The sequence below is a fragment of the Sinohyriopsis cumingii genome, chromosome 14 (assembly GCF_028554795.1).
Source record: "Sinohyriopsis cumingii isolate HCF-2022 chromosome 14, ASM2855479v2, whole genome shotgun sequence".
In the NCBI taxonomy this organism is placed as follows: domain Eukaryota; kingdom Metazoa; phylum Mollusca; class Bivalvia; order Unionida; family Unionidae; genus Sinohyriopsis; species Sinohyriopsis cumingii.
Window position 1 is genome coordinate 24,455,663 of NC_142974.1, and position 17,041 is coordinate 24,472,703.

General features: G+C 34.3%; 1 protein-coding gene and 1 long non-coding RNA gene across 4 annotated transcripts in view; one reads left to right on the forward strand and one right to left on the reverse strand.

Moving 5' to 3' along the window:
- Nucleotides 1-1,951: 1,951 nt before the first annotated feature.
- LOC149783429 (uncharacterized) lies at nucleotides 1,952-11,744 on the reverse strand. Of its 3 annotated transcripts, none has more exons than XM_089931656.1 (6): nucleotides 11,630-11,744; nucleotides 7,907-8,133; nucleotides 5,947-6,041; nucleotides 4,137-4,262; nucleotides 2,983-3,117; nucleotides 1,952-2,768 (listed from the first exon to the last, which is right to left on the reverse strand). In XM_089931656.1, the coding sequence occupies exons 2-6, from the start codon at nucleotides 8,067-8,069 to the stop codon at nucleotides 2,460-2,462; spliced, it is 828 nt and encodes a 275-aa protein (XP_089787782.1). In that variant the 5' UTR covers nucleotides 8,070-8,133; nucleotides 11,630-11,744; the 3' UTR covers nucleotides 1,952-2,459. The 3 variants fall into 3 exon arrangements, with proteins under 3 accessions (XP_089787782.1, XP_089787780.1, XP_089787781.1); XM_089931654.1 differs by lacking the exon at nucleotides 11,630-11,744 and adding an exon at nucleotides 9,884-9,967; XM_089931655.1 differs by lacking the exon at nucleotides 11,630-11,744 and adding an exon at nucleotides 9,672-9,697.
- Nucleotides 11,305-17,041, forward strand: part of LOC149783430 (uncharacterized) — a 33,313-nt gene continuing 27,576 nt past the window's right edge. The window contains exon 1 of the long non-coding RNA XR_016413601.1: nucleotides 11,305-11,362. This is a non-coding gene — a long non-coding RNA (uncharacterized LOC149783430). The remainder of the gene's footprint in view (nucleotides 11,363-17,041) is intronic.

Below are 17,041 nucleotides of genomic sequence, written 5' to 3' on the forward strand. Positions count from 1 at the left end.
CCTTCATTAGCTCGTTAAATCACTTTAAATTATTCACTCACCTTCATTTGCTATTTACACCACTTGGAAGTATTCACCCAACTTCATTTGCTCGTTATATCACTTTGAAATATTTACTCACATTCATGAGCTCTTTACATCACTTTGAAGTATTCACTAACCTTCATTAGCTCTGTACATCACTTTGAAGTATTCACTGACCGTCATTAGCTCTTTATATCACTTTGAATTATTCACTCACCTTCATTTGCTAATTACAACAATGTGAAGTATTCACTGACCTTCATTAGCTCGTTGCATCACTTTAAAGTATTCACTCACCTTCATTAGCTCTTTACATCACTTTGAAGTATTCACTCACCTTCATTTGCTATTTACATCACTTTGAAGTATTCACTCACCTTCATTAGCTTTTTGCATCACTTTGAAGTATTCACTCACCTTTATTAGCTCTTTACATCACTTTGAAGTATTCACTCACCTTCATTAGCTTTTCAGGGATACTACCCATAATGCATAAAAATACTTCACAGACTACTATATATTTTTTTTTATTTTTAAGCTTATGATTATGATTTCTTCTTCTTCTTATCATTATTATGATTATTATTATTATTATTATTATTATTATTATTATTGCACAGATATTCAGGACGGCATTCTTTTTTTTTTAAATTGAAATTTAGCTCTTATCTTGTTCCACACAATCTGAATAATGTATTATTACAAGCTAAGTTAACGTTCTTAAAAAATGATGATCTAGATACCGATTGAAATGAAACGTTTTCGTCTGATACGGAATGAGATATTTTTGACACGTTGTTTTGTATTTGAACCTTTGAGTTCCATTTGACATCGTCTTTCACAGCTCAAACTTATTTTGCTAGCCATCGCAATAGCGCAGCAGCACTTGATTGGGGTCCAAACACGTAACATGCACGCATCCCTGTTACAAACGCAGTCTAAATGGTAAACAGTATGTGTAAATAAACTCACATCTATTTAAAAAAGTCAACAAATGCCGGTCCCACAGTTGAAAGAATATCCAGTAACAAATACATGAAATCTGGAAGTACTATACCCAGCAACATATTTAGTCCAAATTAAATACCAGTTCTGCAAACAGTACTAATAATTTCACATGAATATCTATCTAGTGGAATTGACACACTTTGGGTGGAAATACTGTTAACATTTTTAATGATGTCGATGAATATGGCACGTCTAATTTAACTCGGAGAGAACTGTGTGACACGACAAAGGAATTTCCATGGGTGATACAGTGTTTTGAAAAATTATATTATCTGTATGAAATTTTGCATTAATTTGGATGGAGTGCTGCTCTTTGAAGTATATATTTTGTCAAAAATATACTTTGTGATATTACTGATTGTATTATTAATTTTACTCGTGTCTGGGACTAACTTTTTACGCGGAAAATTTTAAATGGTGCAGCATCTAAACCAGAATAGTCGAAATACATTTTCCTCTTTCTCTCAAAGCAATTTCCATTAAAATAAATATGGGATAAACCGAATTTGAAATGAGTAATGAAACAATATTGAATTTATCAAATAAATAAGTACCAGCTTTTGCTCGCCAGGCAATATGAATATGGTGTTTTACGAACCTGCAAAACTCTTTCACTGACGAATTCGATGCGAAAGTCAATGTGATATGTTTTCTGTTTCACAAAGCGTCATATTCGGGGAAAACAAGTTTTATAATTGTTTATTTATATTATTTAACAAACAAGAACAGAATTTAATTTGTTTTACAATTGAACAAATGCCATTGTAGCTCCATGGCTCTAAGAACTCAACCTAAAGTCGTCACGTAACGCGCACACCGTCATGATCGTGCTATATGAAGAACAACAATGCCACACGAAGAAACGATTCTTATTATAGGATGTCAAGAAAATCGAGAGAAAAAACATTCTACACGGGAATCATAAAATGACATGATTTATCACAAATAACACGCCCCTGTGTCTATCGACACTTGGGCCATTTTCTCTAGAATTATATAATAAAAAGACATCTTTCTTAACACTGTTAACGAAATGCAACATTCTGTCTCAAGGTAATTTTAGCAACGATTCGAAACGATACGTCTCCACTGAGAGTTTCTATTGATGCCAGTGATGCTACCAAGGCCACACTCATTGCATAGAAAAACATTTTCTCATGTTTCTAATTTATGAAATTCTACAAGCAACGAAATAATGTCGAATTTTGAGTATTTACAAAACAAAATTCCAGTTTTAAATCATATCTCACATATTGTAGTTTAATTTCTGGAAGGAATCCGTACAACCAAATCCACACAGGAACTGCCTGTCGTTACACAATATTATCTCGTCATTAACAGAAGGTTCAGAGTACATACTGTTTCCATGGTGGCCACTAATGATAAATTATCACAGAGTGTTTCGAAAAATGTACATGTAGGATATTTTACTTGTTCAGCAATCTCAAATTCTTGATAGCTTTATACTGGTCAGGTATTTCCATGAGTGCATTTAGAGCGAATGCTGCCTGGGGATTCTTGTATTTTGACATTATCTCGTAAAAATTGACAAATTGAAAGTTGTCAAATCTCCTTTGTGGTAATTGGTCATCAAATTCGTCCATCGTGTCCCACGGGCCGTCCCCAACCCCAATCATGATGATGGACAGTGGGTAGTGTGAAGCTTTCTCGATGGACTTTCTCGTCTCTTCTACCTTACTAACTTGACCATCGGCAACAATCACCAGAATGTGGTACTGGATAATAATAATAATAATAATAATAATAATAATAATAATTTAAACTATTTTACTGCTGAATAAAGAACGGTTTATATAATCTCACTATGCAATTTTCAGCTTGATTAATCAATAAATTGATTGATTGTTTGGTCCAAAAAATAAGATATACAGACAGAAAACGAAAGCTGATCTGTGATGCGAAGAGAGAGTATGGATAGGAATGACTTACCATATTACCGGAATTTTTTACAATTTCAACAGCTTTATCAATTAAAGGGGCAAAATTAGTCGGTCCACAGAGATGCACCTTTGGCGTTATTTTCTCATATGCCTCCAGCACGTCCATGAAACCTCTGCATTCGCCCTGAAAATAATAATTCGACCTGCATCATAATCTTAGATCCGGTTGTTTGCAGTATATATATATATATATATATATATATATATATATATATATATATATATATATATATATATATAGATAGATAGATAGATAGACAGATAGATAAATAATGCAAGCAACAGTGAAATATATACACAAAGACAAGCACACGAGTGATATGTGTAGAATAATGCATATGTGTGTACTGGCACAAAGACAATATCTATCAATGATAACAAAAAAGAATAAATTAAAATAAAGGAACAAAACAACCAGAAATAAAGTCATGTTATACAAAGGGACGTATCAGCTGTGAAAAAGGCAATCAAGATTTGTTGAACTGGTTCACTTTTGTTAATCTGTTTTGAGATGACCTTCTTATTTAGGACATTTCGATATCCTCTCAATTACGACAACCATCTATGGAGCCAATGGCCTTCAGCCAGTAACGTTTGTCGTCTTTCATTCGTTTATAAATTTCCATTTGCTTTTTATTTCTTCTTTGTGTCAAAATGTGTCAGTTGTGGATGTGTGTGTGTGTGTGTACGCGCATATATTTTAGACTTTTTAGACCATGCTTTAGATCCATTTGTTTGGGAACTTGTTTCCCAAGTTTTATGTCACAGGGTGCAAACAATAAAAAAGTCTCTGGATCTGTTATGATAGTTACAAAAACGTTTTGACAAGATGAGTGTATAAGGATATTTTCTCCAACAACGTCTTAAGTCTCACATTTTTTGACTTGTCAGAATCGATATCATATGGGCATTTTAAAACGGTGGTATGCCTACGCACTGTGCACTATCCCAGTGGCACAGAATATACACGGATTGAGACTTTTTAATTCAAAAACTTTTGTATATATTAAAACTTTCTGTACGATTATAACGTTTCAACTTTTACGCCTTTGTTTGTTTGTTTTCTTTATCTTCTGTTTGTCTTTTGTTTTGTTTTAGTTGTCATCCCAACTGTTGTTTCAATCAACAAGATTGAATAATTACCTCTTCTGGTTTAAGTTTGAATACGCCATTGCCCAGCGTAATGCTGTCTCCAAAGCCAAATGCTGGTATGGTTCCATCAGCATCACGATTCAAAGGTTCTAAAACTTCTCCCAAAATGCAGATCACCTAACGGTTGACAAATAAAAGACAATGTTGTGACTTAAATGAATGACATAGAAAGTTTGGGGACTTCTCCAAAAACAAATATGCAATATATCTATACAAATCTAAAATTTGTTGCCATTAAATATTAAAGGAAGAAAATTGAGACACTTAACGCTTAAAATTAATATTGCTAATAACTAATATTATTTGAAATTTATGATACAGTCTTTTAAGGTTGAGATAGAAATAAATTTCAATTATATACCATTTCGTGCAGAGGAAGCAATTTGTTTTTATTTTATTTATTACACATTTTACAAACATTGTCGACATTTGCCACAGGGATACAGAATATAAGATAAGAATAAGAAAGATGCTTTACAATATTGTCACTACATTTCTTTATTAACAAAGATAAATGAGATCGTTTATTTACGAATAAAACAAAATGTTCATTTCTTCGACTGCAATATCGTTAAAGCTTTCAGTTACTTTGGAACATAAATATAATCGAATTGTGTGCAATATAGACATATTACATTGGGGAAACTACTCTAAATGTTAAAACTAAACTAGTGGAGAGACAATGATACGTCATTGCAAACCACACACGTTTTTGAAAGGGTTTTGATGTCAGAGTGAAAGCGCTTTAGGTAGTTCAATTTTGATGACTCGCCACACAACCGTTTTTCCGCCAAATCCACACCTCCCTCTCTCCACATTACCTCTGGATAATTGCTCAGTTGTCTAAAACCCCAGTATTCACTATATAATATATAACGTGCATTCTTGCTATAACTTCATGTGGAGAGTGCCATACCTTGCTCTCTTCATTGCATACATGTTGCACCGTAGCGAATTATTTTAATATATTCTGCATCCCTATATCTCGGCCCTTGTGGGTTATCAAAGAATAAAATTAATTTCATGCTAATTACCGTAAATTATCTTTGAATGTACGTCTATCATCAAACGCATTGACGGTGTTAAATTTGGCACCTTATGCTTTAGTCTCTGAGACAATAAAGATGTTGTGGCATGCAATGGTGATATCCCATTTAACCCATTTCCCATGACCTCTATGACTGTGGAGGCGTTATGGTATGCAGTTGTTATGTTCCATTGAACTTTCTATGCCATGGTACTCTAGGGCCGTAACGACGTTATGACATGCAATTGTGATGTTCCTATTTACTTTCTATGCTATGACATCGGTTCTGAGAGGACATGGTGCTATGCAGTTGTGGTGTCCCGTTTTCTTCTCTGTGCATGGGCTCTGGGACATATTAGTGTTTTGTTTTTTTTATTCTGCAATAGTCATGATCATCTTACCTCCTATCTCATGCTCCTCAATTGATTTGTCCCAACTGTACCATTGGCTTAATATTGGATGGCATCTACGCCAAAACGTTGTGTTGCAATAAAGTGAAAATGCCCTAGATCACATGTCCCCTGGGGCCAAAAAGTGTTATGATGTACATTATGAAGTTGTTAAACATCTCATTGTCGTTTTATTAGACAATATGTATTGGTCTCGTGAAAGGTATTTTTCAGAACATACAAAACAAATATGAGATAAAAGATCACTTTCAGTCTATACAGTTTTACAAATGTAAATATAAAATCGGTCGAAAAAGAATATGCGTATATTATCCCAAATTTGGGCCACATCTAAAGACAATGACATGTTATATTTTGCACCGACCTCTTGGTAAGGGTTCAAACTTTCAAGATCATGCAAGCTCTTCCCGCCAAATGTTTTAGTTCCCTGACTCCGATTGCTTATCGTGTAATCAATTCCTGTGAAGATATAAAGCGAAATGCATGTATGAACTGCTTACTACCACATATACACAAAGACTGAAAATTATATATATGTGTTATACAAGTTAGATAAATTTTAGTTCGTAATCTACGGAAATTCGAATCCAGGTCCGCGCGTAAACGGTACCCATGCCTTGCCTGCACGAACCAGTCCATATGTAATCACAACAATTAGCTAACATCACCAAAACAGGAGACTATAAAGTTATTAGCATGCGCACTCCTGTACCTTTTGTTCTAAGAAAAGTTAATGAGGCTTAATTATGTTTTTTGTTTTGTTTTGGATCAAGTCATAATTGTCATGCAAATTAGAAGAAAGGCAGATCTTACTTTAATGTTTTAGTTACAATTGATAATGCAGTTCGTATTTGAGCATATCAACACTGAACAGTGTATTATTTATATGTATAAATACATACAAAGAAATACATTTATATGCATAAATATATACGAAGGAATAAATTTATATGTATAAATATATACGAAGGAATAAATTTATATGTATAAATATATACGAAAGAATAAATTTCTATGTATAAATACATACGAAGGAATAAATTTGTATAAATATATACGAAGGAATACATTCATATGTATAAATAGATACGAAGGAATACAAAATCTTCTCAGCAGATTGAAATACAAGAGGGTGCGATTATGCCAGTCTTGAGTTTAATTGTCATTTGATTGACTGATCACATGTCATAATTTTTGTTGAGTGTGGTTTTGAGAGTAAAAATTGTTTTTATAATTTTCAGGCCTAAAATTCAAATTGAAATCTCTATACACTTCAATAATATTACTAACTTTGTATATTAAACATAGTGTGTCCATAGTTCACACCATAGTAAAAAGGCGATACAATGGAAAATGTATTTTTTAAATATGAACAAATATTTAAACAACATGCCACACTTTCTTTATTTGGATCGGTTAGTTTTCTTTCATTTATATTATTATTTACCAGACAGTTTCCTTCGTGTACACATAGTTTGCACAGCACGAAGTCGATTTATACTGAGCAATGGGCGAAAGGTTTAAATTTTTTAAGACTATCATAACATCACGTACACCAATGTAAACTAGCATGCAATGAATTTATTACATCAGTATCTACTGTATGTACTACATTAATATTTTCAGCTGAATAACTCGTTAGTTCGTGTTGCGAATCTCTTAGCTGTCAGTGTTAGTAATGCAAACGATTTCAAACAAGGCGCTGACATACTAGTTGCTTTCCTTTGGTTAAAGAACCAATACTGTAGGTGATGCATCTCGCCCAAATATTCTTCAAATGTACTGTAGGTTTTGTAACTTTGAATAATATAACAGATAATTAATTATAATGTTAAATATCATAATTAGTCTTGTGTCCTGGTCTGCAGGATAAAAAGATGGCTTAGTTTTCGATCACTACTGCAAAATGAGTGTTTTTAAGTATGAGAATGTGTACAAGTTGATGACACATCTCCTAGAGTAAATGGCTGCTTTCGAAATGTTCAGGTGTGATGTCCTGGGAAACTATGTGAATACCTTCAGGCTACTTTGAGAGCACATACATGATGGGCGTCCTTTATTGTTTAGTCACATACTAAAATTCCTAGCACTGACTCTCAGCATCATAGTTATGTGAAAATTAGAACCGGAATTCTTACTTTCACATCTTTCCTGTAAAACAGCGCCTTGTACACAAAAGGAAAAAGGGGTAGTACTCGACCGTATTAAAGTAGAGTGAGGCATACGGACACATAGAGACAGATGGACTATCCATTAGGAAGGAAAGCACATAGGTATGTTCGAAAATGTATGTTCAGAAATGAAGATATAAAGATAATGTAAACCGAAAATCAGTCTGCATGATTCTAGGCCTTCCGCTTCAATGGCGGCCCGCACTTCCTCAAGGGAGGTAAATTTGTCTTGAATAGCACTGAATTCAGTATTTCTGTCCTCAGTTTTTACATCCCAGCCCGAGTTGCATGCGAAGTCGTCGAGCTCATCAGTCATAGCGCTGGAAGCAATGTAATCGCCTTGTGTGCCAGATGTGATAGATATAATACTGTCGTCAGATCTGAAAGATTGTAACAGGTTTAATTTGCAGTAAGGCTTAGCACGTCATTAAATCAAAAGCAACACATATTTTATTCCATCATTTCTCCGTCTGTTAAGCATGCATTAAAACCACAAAAAAATTTACACATGATAAGATAGTCAATTGATTGTGATGAATATTATTTTGGCCTGACACAGGAATGTTCTAGTCCTCTATACAAAATAGTTAAGTATCCAAGTAGAGTGTTATAACTATCTAACTATATATATATATATATATATATATATATATATATATATATATATATATATATATATATATATATATATATATATATGTATGTATGTATGTATGTATGTATGTTAACTTCTCGTATTAGAATTGTTATTACTTGAGATCTGAAGAAACAGTATTGACAAACATGTTTTTGTTGTGTTTTTATTGTATATACAATCAACCTCCAGTGTTTAAAGAAGCAATGAAATTATTTATTTCGGGTAAAACATCTTCATATCTTGTCATTATTGTAAAATTTAATAATAATAATAATAATAATAATAATAATAACAACAACAACAGCAGCAGCAACAACAACAACAACAACAATAATAATAATAATAATAATAATAATAATAATAATATTATTATTATTATTATTATTATTATCTTCTCTTTGCATGGTCAAACGGAGACAGGAACCGTTAGTCCGATTTCTATAATAACAGTGTTTCGTAATCATCATTTAAAAGTCCCTCTTGGACAACACACACAAGTTTTCACTTAGATAAAGATGAAAGGAACAATAAGGTTTACTGAACGTTTTATCATATTTGTAAGAAAACAATATGGCAGATGACTCAGTGCCTAGCGGGCAAATTACGCCATGTAATATTTATAGCTCGATAAAGGTTGCTATTTCCGATGTCAACAGTTTTCATGCCTGTACTTGTATTACAGCCTACAACAGGGAAGTTATTTAGTACCGTATGCTACGGTCCATGTCACAAAATAGAAATTACAATCGTAATTAAGAGAAAGCCATCTGTTGACTATACATTTCGTAATATAGACTTACTTAATCGAAAAGTATAGTATAAACATCTTTAATACTATATCGAAAAGTATGGTATAAACATCTTTAATATTTAGATATATCATCTGACTAAACATTTGACATTCTCCTGAAGTTATAACAAAGAAACCTTTACTCTGATATTAATGCCGTCAGATGGTACGTGTGATAGGTAAGTGTGTGTGTAACAAAATATACAAGGTAAGTGTGTGTGTAACAAAATATACAAGGTGGTATTCATCTTATTCATTATCATGCATTTTCTTTTAAGCTTAATGTATATCAACCTTTTTTTTTCTCTCTCTCTCTCACTCTCTGTCTGTCTGTCTGTCTGTCTCATTAATTCATATTCAGTACACCCAAGTCTTTGTAGCGTTTTGCTAAAGATAAAAAGGCAAGTCTTGCGTAAAACAGTTTTCCGTTTCCAGTACTGATTTATACTGACTGTAATCAATATGTACCAGAATCTATGTCTCATACATACTTCAATATCATTTGTCCGAAACTGACACGGTAACATATGAGGATCAAATCTGTCTTGGAAATATAATCTCTTATGTCCAGTGGAATAATTTGCACAATATACTATTCCTTTCTCCCCGTCCATCTTCTAAATGTTCAAATACCTCCATAGTACATTACCTCTATACAGTACATATGTAGGACTCGTATCTTTTGTTAACTACAAATTCTTACCTGTGCATCCTCTCACTATATCCGAGGCCGGTAAGTGTGCTGTGCATCGTATTGTTTGACGTTTAAAAACGCACAACAAGGAAGTTCAATCAAAAATCATGAACATATTTAATATATGTGGTGTGTAATAACACTTGATTTGTAAAGCTTAAGCATACTTGTAATTTAATATCTTGGTCAACTAGAAAACCAGAAGGAGGAGTAATTTATTGCCCATTGTTTATAGGATGCATTTACAACTTTAGATATTTAGCCATGGAATAATATTGTTTTACACTCGAGCTTTGGAAAAGTGTTTCTAGTTAATAATAGCAACAGTGTCACAAGTGCAGGATTGCTTACGGAAAGCCTGGTGGAATATCAATTTTGTGCATACAAGTTCTGGGCCAGTTGGGTTTCAGATTAAGTCAAAGGTCACGATTGCTATGGATTGTTGTCTATTTTTTCAGTTGCCGAAGGAAACAATCAAGCGAAAACACGTTACGTTATAATCCTATTTTATATTTCTTTATTTATTTGGATCTCGTTTGATAAACCTTTTTACTGACGTGTTTACTCTCTCGTTGGGTGTTGTTCTGTAATGGGTTTGAAAATGTAGTGTTTTCCAAGTTCCCCTCGCTGTCAAAGGGTTAGAGGCTCGAAAATTTAAATGGTAACATTACATAAATGGATGTGATGAGATGTGATTTGGATTTTTAACGTAACTTTAACATTTTTTCAGTCATATCGCTACGATGTCTGCATTGTGGCAGTTTATAGTGATGTCTAGCACTGGGGCATCATGCCGCAGACACGTAGCATGATGTCCCACCCAGTCACATTATCCTGACACCAGGCCGACCAGTCCTAACACTAACCACTTAATGCTGAGCGCCAAGCGAGGCAGATGTTAGTACCATTTTTGAAAGTCTTTGGTATGACTCGGCCGGGGATCGAACTCACGACCTCCCGCATCTGAGGCGGTACATAAATGGAAACGTTCGCCATGTAAATTATTTTGTCTACTTACATGCATAGAGTTGTATGCATGCTAGTTTATAATGTATTATAGTTGGCTGATTTTCATTCGACATCTAGCATGTATAGTGTTTGGATAATATTATTAAAAGAAGCAAAAGCAATCAAATAAAAGTACTTCATTGTATAATTACACTAGAGAACATCATTGGTGAAATATTCTTCATATTACTTCATTCTTATATTTCCATGTGCAAAGTGTATCCTTATATCTTCGCATGCGAAAATACAAGATTTTCTCATGATGCCATGCCATGTTTGATTTAGTGCGCCTATGGAAGTTTTACTTTGAAGAAGTGAAACAGGTATTACGGGAACTAGATCAATAATACATGGAAACTGTTTTACCTTTAAGACCCGGACATTATTTTGGCTAACCATATTTTGACTTGCCACCGTTTCCTTTACAATATGGAATCGGGTCGCAATTAATACTTCCAGTTCAGTATCCACGAATTGAAGGTATTTTAGATTAACATATGATTTGTATTGATTGTCACACAGTGGAAAGGTCAGTACTGAGAAACAAATGCAGAGAACATATGGTAAAATTAATTGTGTTCTATGTCCATATGGGTGTGCCCCATATACTGACTTGCAAACCGTTGTAAACATCCAGTGTAACTGAATCAATCAGTCGGAACCGCTCTAGTGCTGACAGGGTAAAATAGGTATTAAAATGTTCTACAATGTAATTTATTGCAACAGATTAATTCATTTCAAGCTTACCATTACCGTCGCAGCTCAGATTTCACTAGATGACGCACTATATGTCCAAATTTAATTCATTCTTTATGCCATTTGTCAGATCTTTGCTCAGATCAGTTTGTTGTTGTTGTTGTGGGGTTTAACGCCATTTTTTAGCACATGATAGGCTATGCATGGCGGCCAGTATTAATGGTGGATGAAGAACCCTGGGCAGATCAGTTTTATAGGTGGAAATTGCTAAAACCTGGAAAGTATCTAAATAAATGAATGTGATTTAAAAAAAAGTACTTGTGCCCAGCATGTAATCTAAATATGAAACCAGTGCATGCAATCCTCTCTCTCTCTCTCTCTCTCTCTCTCTCTCTCATTAGAAATTTTTGTGTATTTACTAATGCGTAACTGGTAGGGTTTTGTTTTACTTCTTCTGGGTAACAGGGTTAAAAAAAGTATGACTCAAACATTATTTTTTTCGTTTCTCACGGTGTGCCACTTGAAGCCATTGAAATTAGGTACAACTCTGTGTGTGTGTGTGTGTGTGTGTGTGTGTGTGTGTGATATGGATTTTTAACGTAACTTCAACAATGTTTCAGTCATATCGCATCGATGTCTGCAGGGTGGCAGTTTATAGTGAAGTCTGACTATGGAGCATGGTGCCACAGATATGTAGCATCACGTCCCACCCAGACACCTTATCATTGATACCTGGCCGACCAGTCCTAACAGTAACCTCTTCATGCTGAGCGCAAAGCTTAGCAGCTGCTAGTACCATTTTAAAAGTTTTTGGTATGACTCATATGGGGTTCGAACCTGAGACCTCCCACTTCCAAGGCCGACGCTCTAACTACATAGAGCACCGGAGCGGTCCAAACGTTTGTATAAGCTCAGTAAAGCCTTGGAAGATACTATAAAGCGAATACGAATTACTATTCCATCAAGTTAATTCCCGTTCAGTAAACACTTCCACCTCTTCTCAAGATAACATATTTCTTAAAGTATTGCCTATTTTCATATGTGCCCTTATACCCAAAATACATTGGTCTTATAATAATTATAGATTTTATTTTTAATCCACGTGAATTGTCGTTCGTAGACCCAAACTTCTGAATGTAACCTGTTTATGGTTTTACATGTGCGCGTGTGTAAAGACATAACGATGGAGATAGCAATAAAAAATGAGAGAGAGAGAGAGAGAGAGAGAGGAACATAAATCAGTATTTTAAAAAAGAGAATTGGTCAGACACAAAGGATATACAGACTGAGAAATTTAGTCCTCAATTTATTCACAATACTTTGTTTGACACTCAAGCATTGTATTCCGTATAACTAAGACTTATCCAATTCTTCAATCAACATTCACACCACTTACGAGCGAAAAGTATGTTCCACTGGTTTGACAAAAGCGGCAAACGATGCTGCAACCAGTGGATTTATTGCCTGTTTCTTATCATATGATCTTACGTCATAGTGGCTTCTACTACTTTTTTACTTTATTTAATCGAAAGTACATTTGCTAAACATTCTATTTCTTTCGTATTTCTGCATTTAATGCGAAATTTGCTTTCAGTATTTATCTTATTATTGAAACTATTGCAACCAGAGAGATTTTTCCTCTTTTAATTCTACTGATTCCTTATTGATTGTATCTGATTACAACATAAATGCGTTGTTTACGTTCTCTGATTTTATTTAAGTGCGGACTTTCTTTCCTATTGTAACTGAAGACGGAAGCAAGATGTTTAACATGTTTGTGGTGTCTACCTGCATGATTCTAATCTTTCACAATAAGAGAGAGAGAGAGAGAGAGAGAGAGAGAGAGAGAGAGATTTTTAAAGAGACTAATAAATAATAGATTATTCAGAAATTATTAACATCAGGCTAGATCCTGAATGTGATAGCATACTTTAGGCTGAGTTTTCTTCTAAAGCAAAATTATACAAAATGGTTTCAAATTGTAAAAATTGTTAAAAGGTAATGCATATAAGGTACGTAACCGTCTAATGCATACGTATGACTTCAATTTAACAGTGAACGATTTTCTATAATGTACTTACTTAACGTGCATTCTTTGTGAAGTGTTATATGTTAAATGTGCTACGTGAGCTAAGACTCGTAAGTATAGGAAGTATACTAGTATATGCTAGTATATCATGAAGTGTGTTCTCTGAGCTAACCCTGTGTGTGTGTGCGTGCGTGTGTGTGTGTGTGTGTGTGTGTGTGTGTGTGTGTGATATGGATTTTTAACGTAACGTCAACAATTTTTCAGTCATATCGCAACGATGTCTGCAGGGTGGCAGTTTATAGCGATGTCTAGCAGTGGGGCATCATGTCGCAGACATGTAGCATCATGTCTCACCCAGTCACATTTTCCTGACAGCAGGCTGTCCTTAATTAACACTAGCCTCTTAATGCTGAGCGCCTAGCTGTTTTAAAACGTCTTTGGTATGACTAGGCCTGGGATGGAACCAGCAATCTCCCACATCCGAGGCGGACGCTCTAGCTACTAGGCCACTGGGGTAGTACTGAGCCAGCTTTGATGTAAAAATCTTCGATGCTTCATATTTCCTTCTATTAATTATTCATACGCTACACCTATATATGAGCATGTGGGTGTGGGTATGGGTATGTCTGTGTGTGCGTATGTGTGTGTGTGTGTGTGTGTGTCTGTGAGAGACAGAGAGAGAGAGAGAGAGAGAGGGACGGAGAGAGAGACTCTAATGTTTATCAAAATTTATTTATAACGACGCTCATCATTCAAAAACATTTCGGGTCGAGCAATTCATGAATTGTCAGAGACATGTGACCTCTTTTGAATGGATAATGTTTTGTAACTCAGATCTGGGGATTAGGTTTTACGACCAACATCGAACATTTAAAGCAGACAAATTATTTACAGATGAAACTTGGCTAATATTTATCATAATAGCTATGGAAGCAGCGTTATTCAAATAAAGTTTCTATCATTTTTAAAAGAAACTATTAAGGCGCCTCTGCATGATACGCTATACTGATTTGCATTTTGTAAGAAAGCTTCGATGTTTGATAGTCATTAAAGTAATACAAGTGATTAGTCTTTTGAAATATGCGAAACATTTTACACGTCAATCATGGATAAAGATTTGAAATCCGGATACTATGATCGGATTTGTATCAAACAATGAAATTATTTTCTCTAAGAACGGACAGAAGGAATAGTTGATATGTTTACTAACCTTTAAAGTCTAGTAGAGCTGGCTTTCTATATGGTATAACGGTACCAATTGCGCAAGTCCAGGTGGGCGGAGCTTAAGGTGTATGGAACATTGTATTCAGAATTAAAGAACAACACTAGCTGTGATTGGTGCATTATGTAAGAGTTGTACTTTCTGTTTGGCTTAAAAAAAATGTTGAGCCTCTTGGCAACATGTGAGTTTGTGTTAATTTCTATCTAGATCATATTTTGTATTTTTTATGATTTTTTTAAAATATGGTACACATGGCTGAAAATGTGCTTGTTGTGACTAGATAACTCTTACCCCTGTCTAGTTCCAGTAGAGTTATCTCTCTTAAATGCAATGGAGTACCTTGTTATGTCATTGTCAAATTGACAATCTAGCATTGTTCTATATGGCAGTGTGTGACATGCATGCCCAAGTAGGACAGAAAGTATATTTATTTCACAGAACATTAGCATTGAGGTATATGGAAAAACAATTGGTACCGTGATACCATATGCAATCGAATAAAATGAACCTGCTATATGTCATAAATCCTTATAAATATATTTCGCAAGAAAACATAAATTCAAATTAAGATATTTTTATGTTTCTAAAATGTCATCCTTATGCCAGAAAGTGATGAAAATAGCTGTTGTGTAATTTTATACGCTAATTACACAATGCTTGCAAGTTAATATTTCATGCAAGTACATCAGAATATTATAGGCCTATGAGATACGAAAAACATGAAAACAACTATTAAAATCATAATCTATATTCGGTTATCAGCATCTTTAATTTATAAGCATAATATACATATTCTTGAAATACAGCGTTCATTCTTATCATCTGTAGACATAACATAAGTGTATACTATTATCATTTACAGCAGTTAGAATGCCTCCCAGACCAGTACAATGTGGCTCAGATCAGTATAATGTCGCTCAGGTCAGAATAATGTAGACAGTCCTAACACTAACCTCTTCATGCTGAGCACCAAGCTAAGCAGGAGCTAGGGCCACTTTAAAAGGTTTTGTTATGACTCATACGGGGTTCGATCCTGAGACTTCCCGCTTCCAAGGCTGACGCTCTAATTACTGAGAGCACCAGAGCGGTCCAAACTTTTGTATATGCTCAGTAAAACCTTGGAAGATTCTAGAAAGCGAATGCATATTACTATTCCATCAATCTAAATTCCCGTTCAGTAAACACATCCACTTCTTCTTAAGAAAACATATTTCTTAAAGTGTTGCCGATTTTCATCTGTGCCCTTATACCCAAAACACATTGGTCTTACAATAATTATAGATTTTATTTTTAATCCACGTGGATTGTCGTTCGTAGACCCAAACTTCTGAATGTGACCTGTTTATGGTTTTACATGTGTAAAGACATAGCGATGGAGATAGCAATAAAAGATGAGAGAGAGAGAGAGAGAGAGAGAGAGGAACATAAAACAGTATTTAAAAAAAAGAGAATTGGTCAGACACAAAGGATATACAGACTGAGAAAATTAGTCCTCAATTTATTTACAATAGTTTGTTTGACACTCAAGCATAGGATTCCGTGTAACTAAGACTTATCCAGTTCTTCAATAAACATTCACACCCCTTACGAGCGAAAAGTATGTTCCACTGGTTTAACAAAAGCGGCAAACGATGCTGCAACCAGTGGATTTATTGCTTGTTTCTTATCATACGATCTTACGTCACAGTGGCTGATACCATCTTTTACTTTTTATAATCGAAAGTACATTTGCTAAACATTCTATTTTTTTCGTATTTCTGCATTTAATGCACACATTGCTTTCAGTATTTCTCTTATTATTGAAACTAATGCAACCTGCGGGATTTTTCCTCTTTTAATTCTACTGATTCCTTATTGATTGTATCGGATTAAAACATAAATGCGTTGTATATGTTCTCTGATTTTATTTAAGTGCGGACTTTCTTTCCTATTGTAACTGAACACTGAAGCAAGATGTTTAACATGTTTGTGGTGTCAACTTGCTTGATTCTAAACTTTCACAATAAGAGAAAGAGAGAGAGAGAGAGAGAAAGAGAGAGATATTTTTAAAGAGACTAATAAATAATAGATTATTCAGAAATTATTAATATCAGCCTAGACTCCTGAATGTGATATTATAAATTAGGCTGAGTTTTCTTCTAAAGCAAGATTATAAAAAATGGTTTCAAATTGTTAAAGTTGTTAAGGTACGTAACCGTCTAGTGCATTCGTA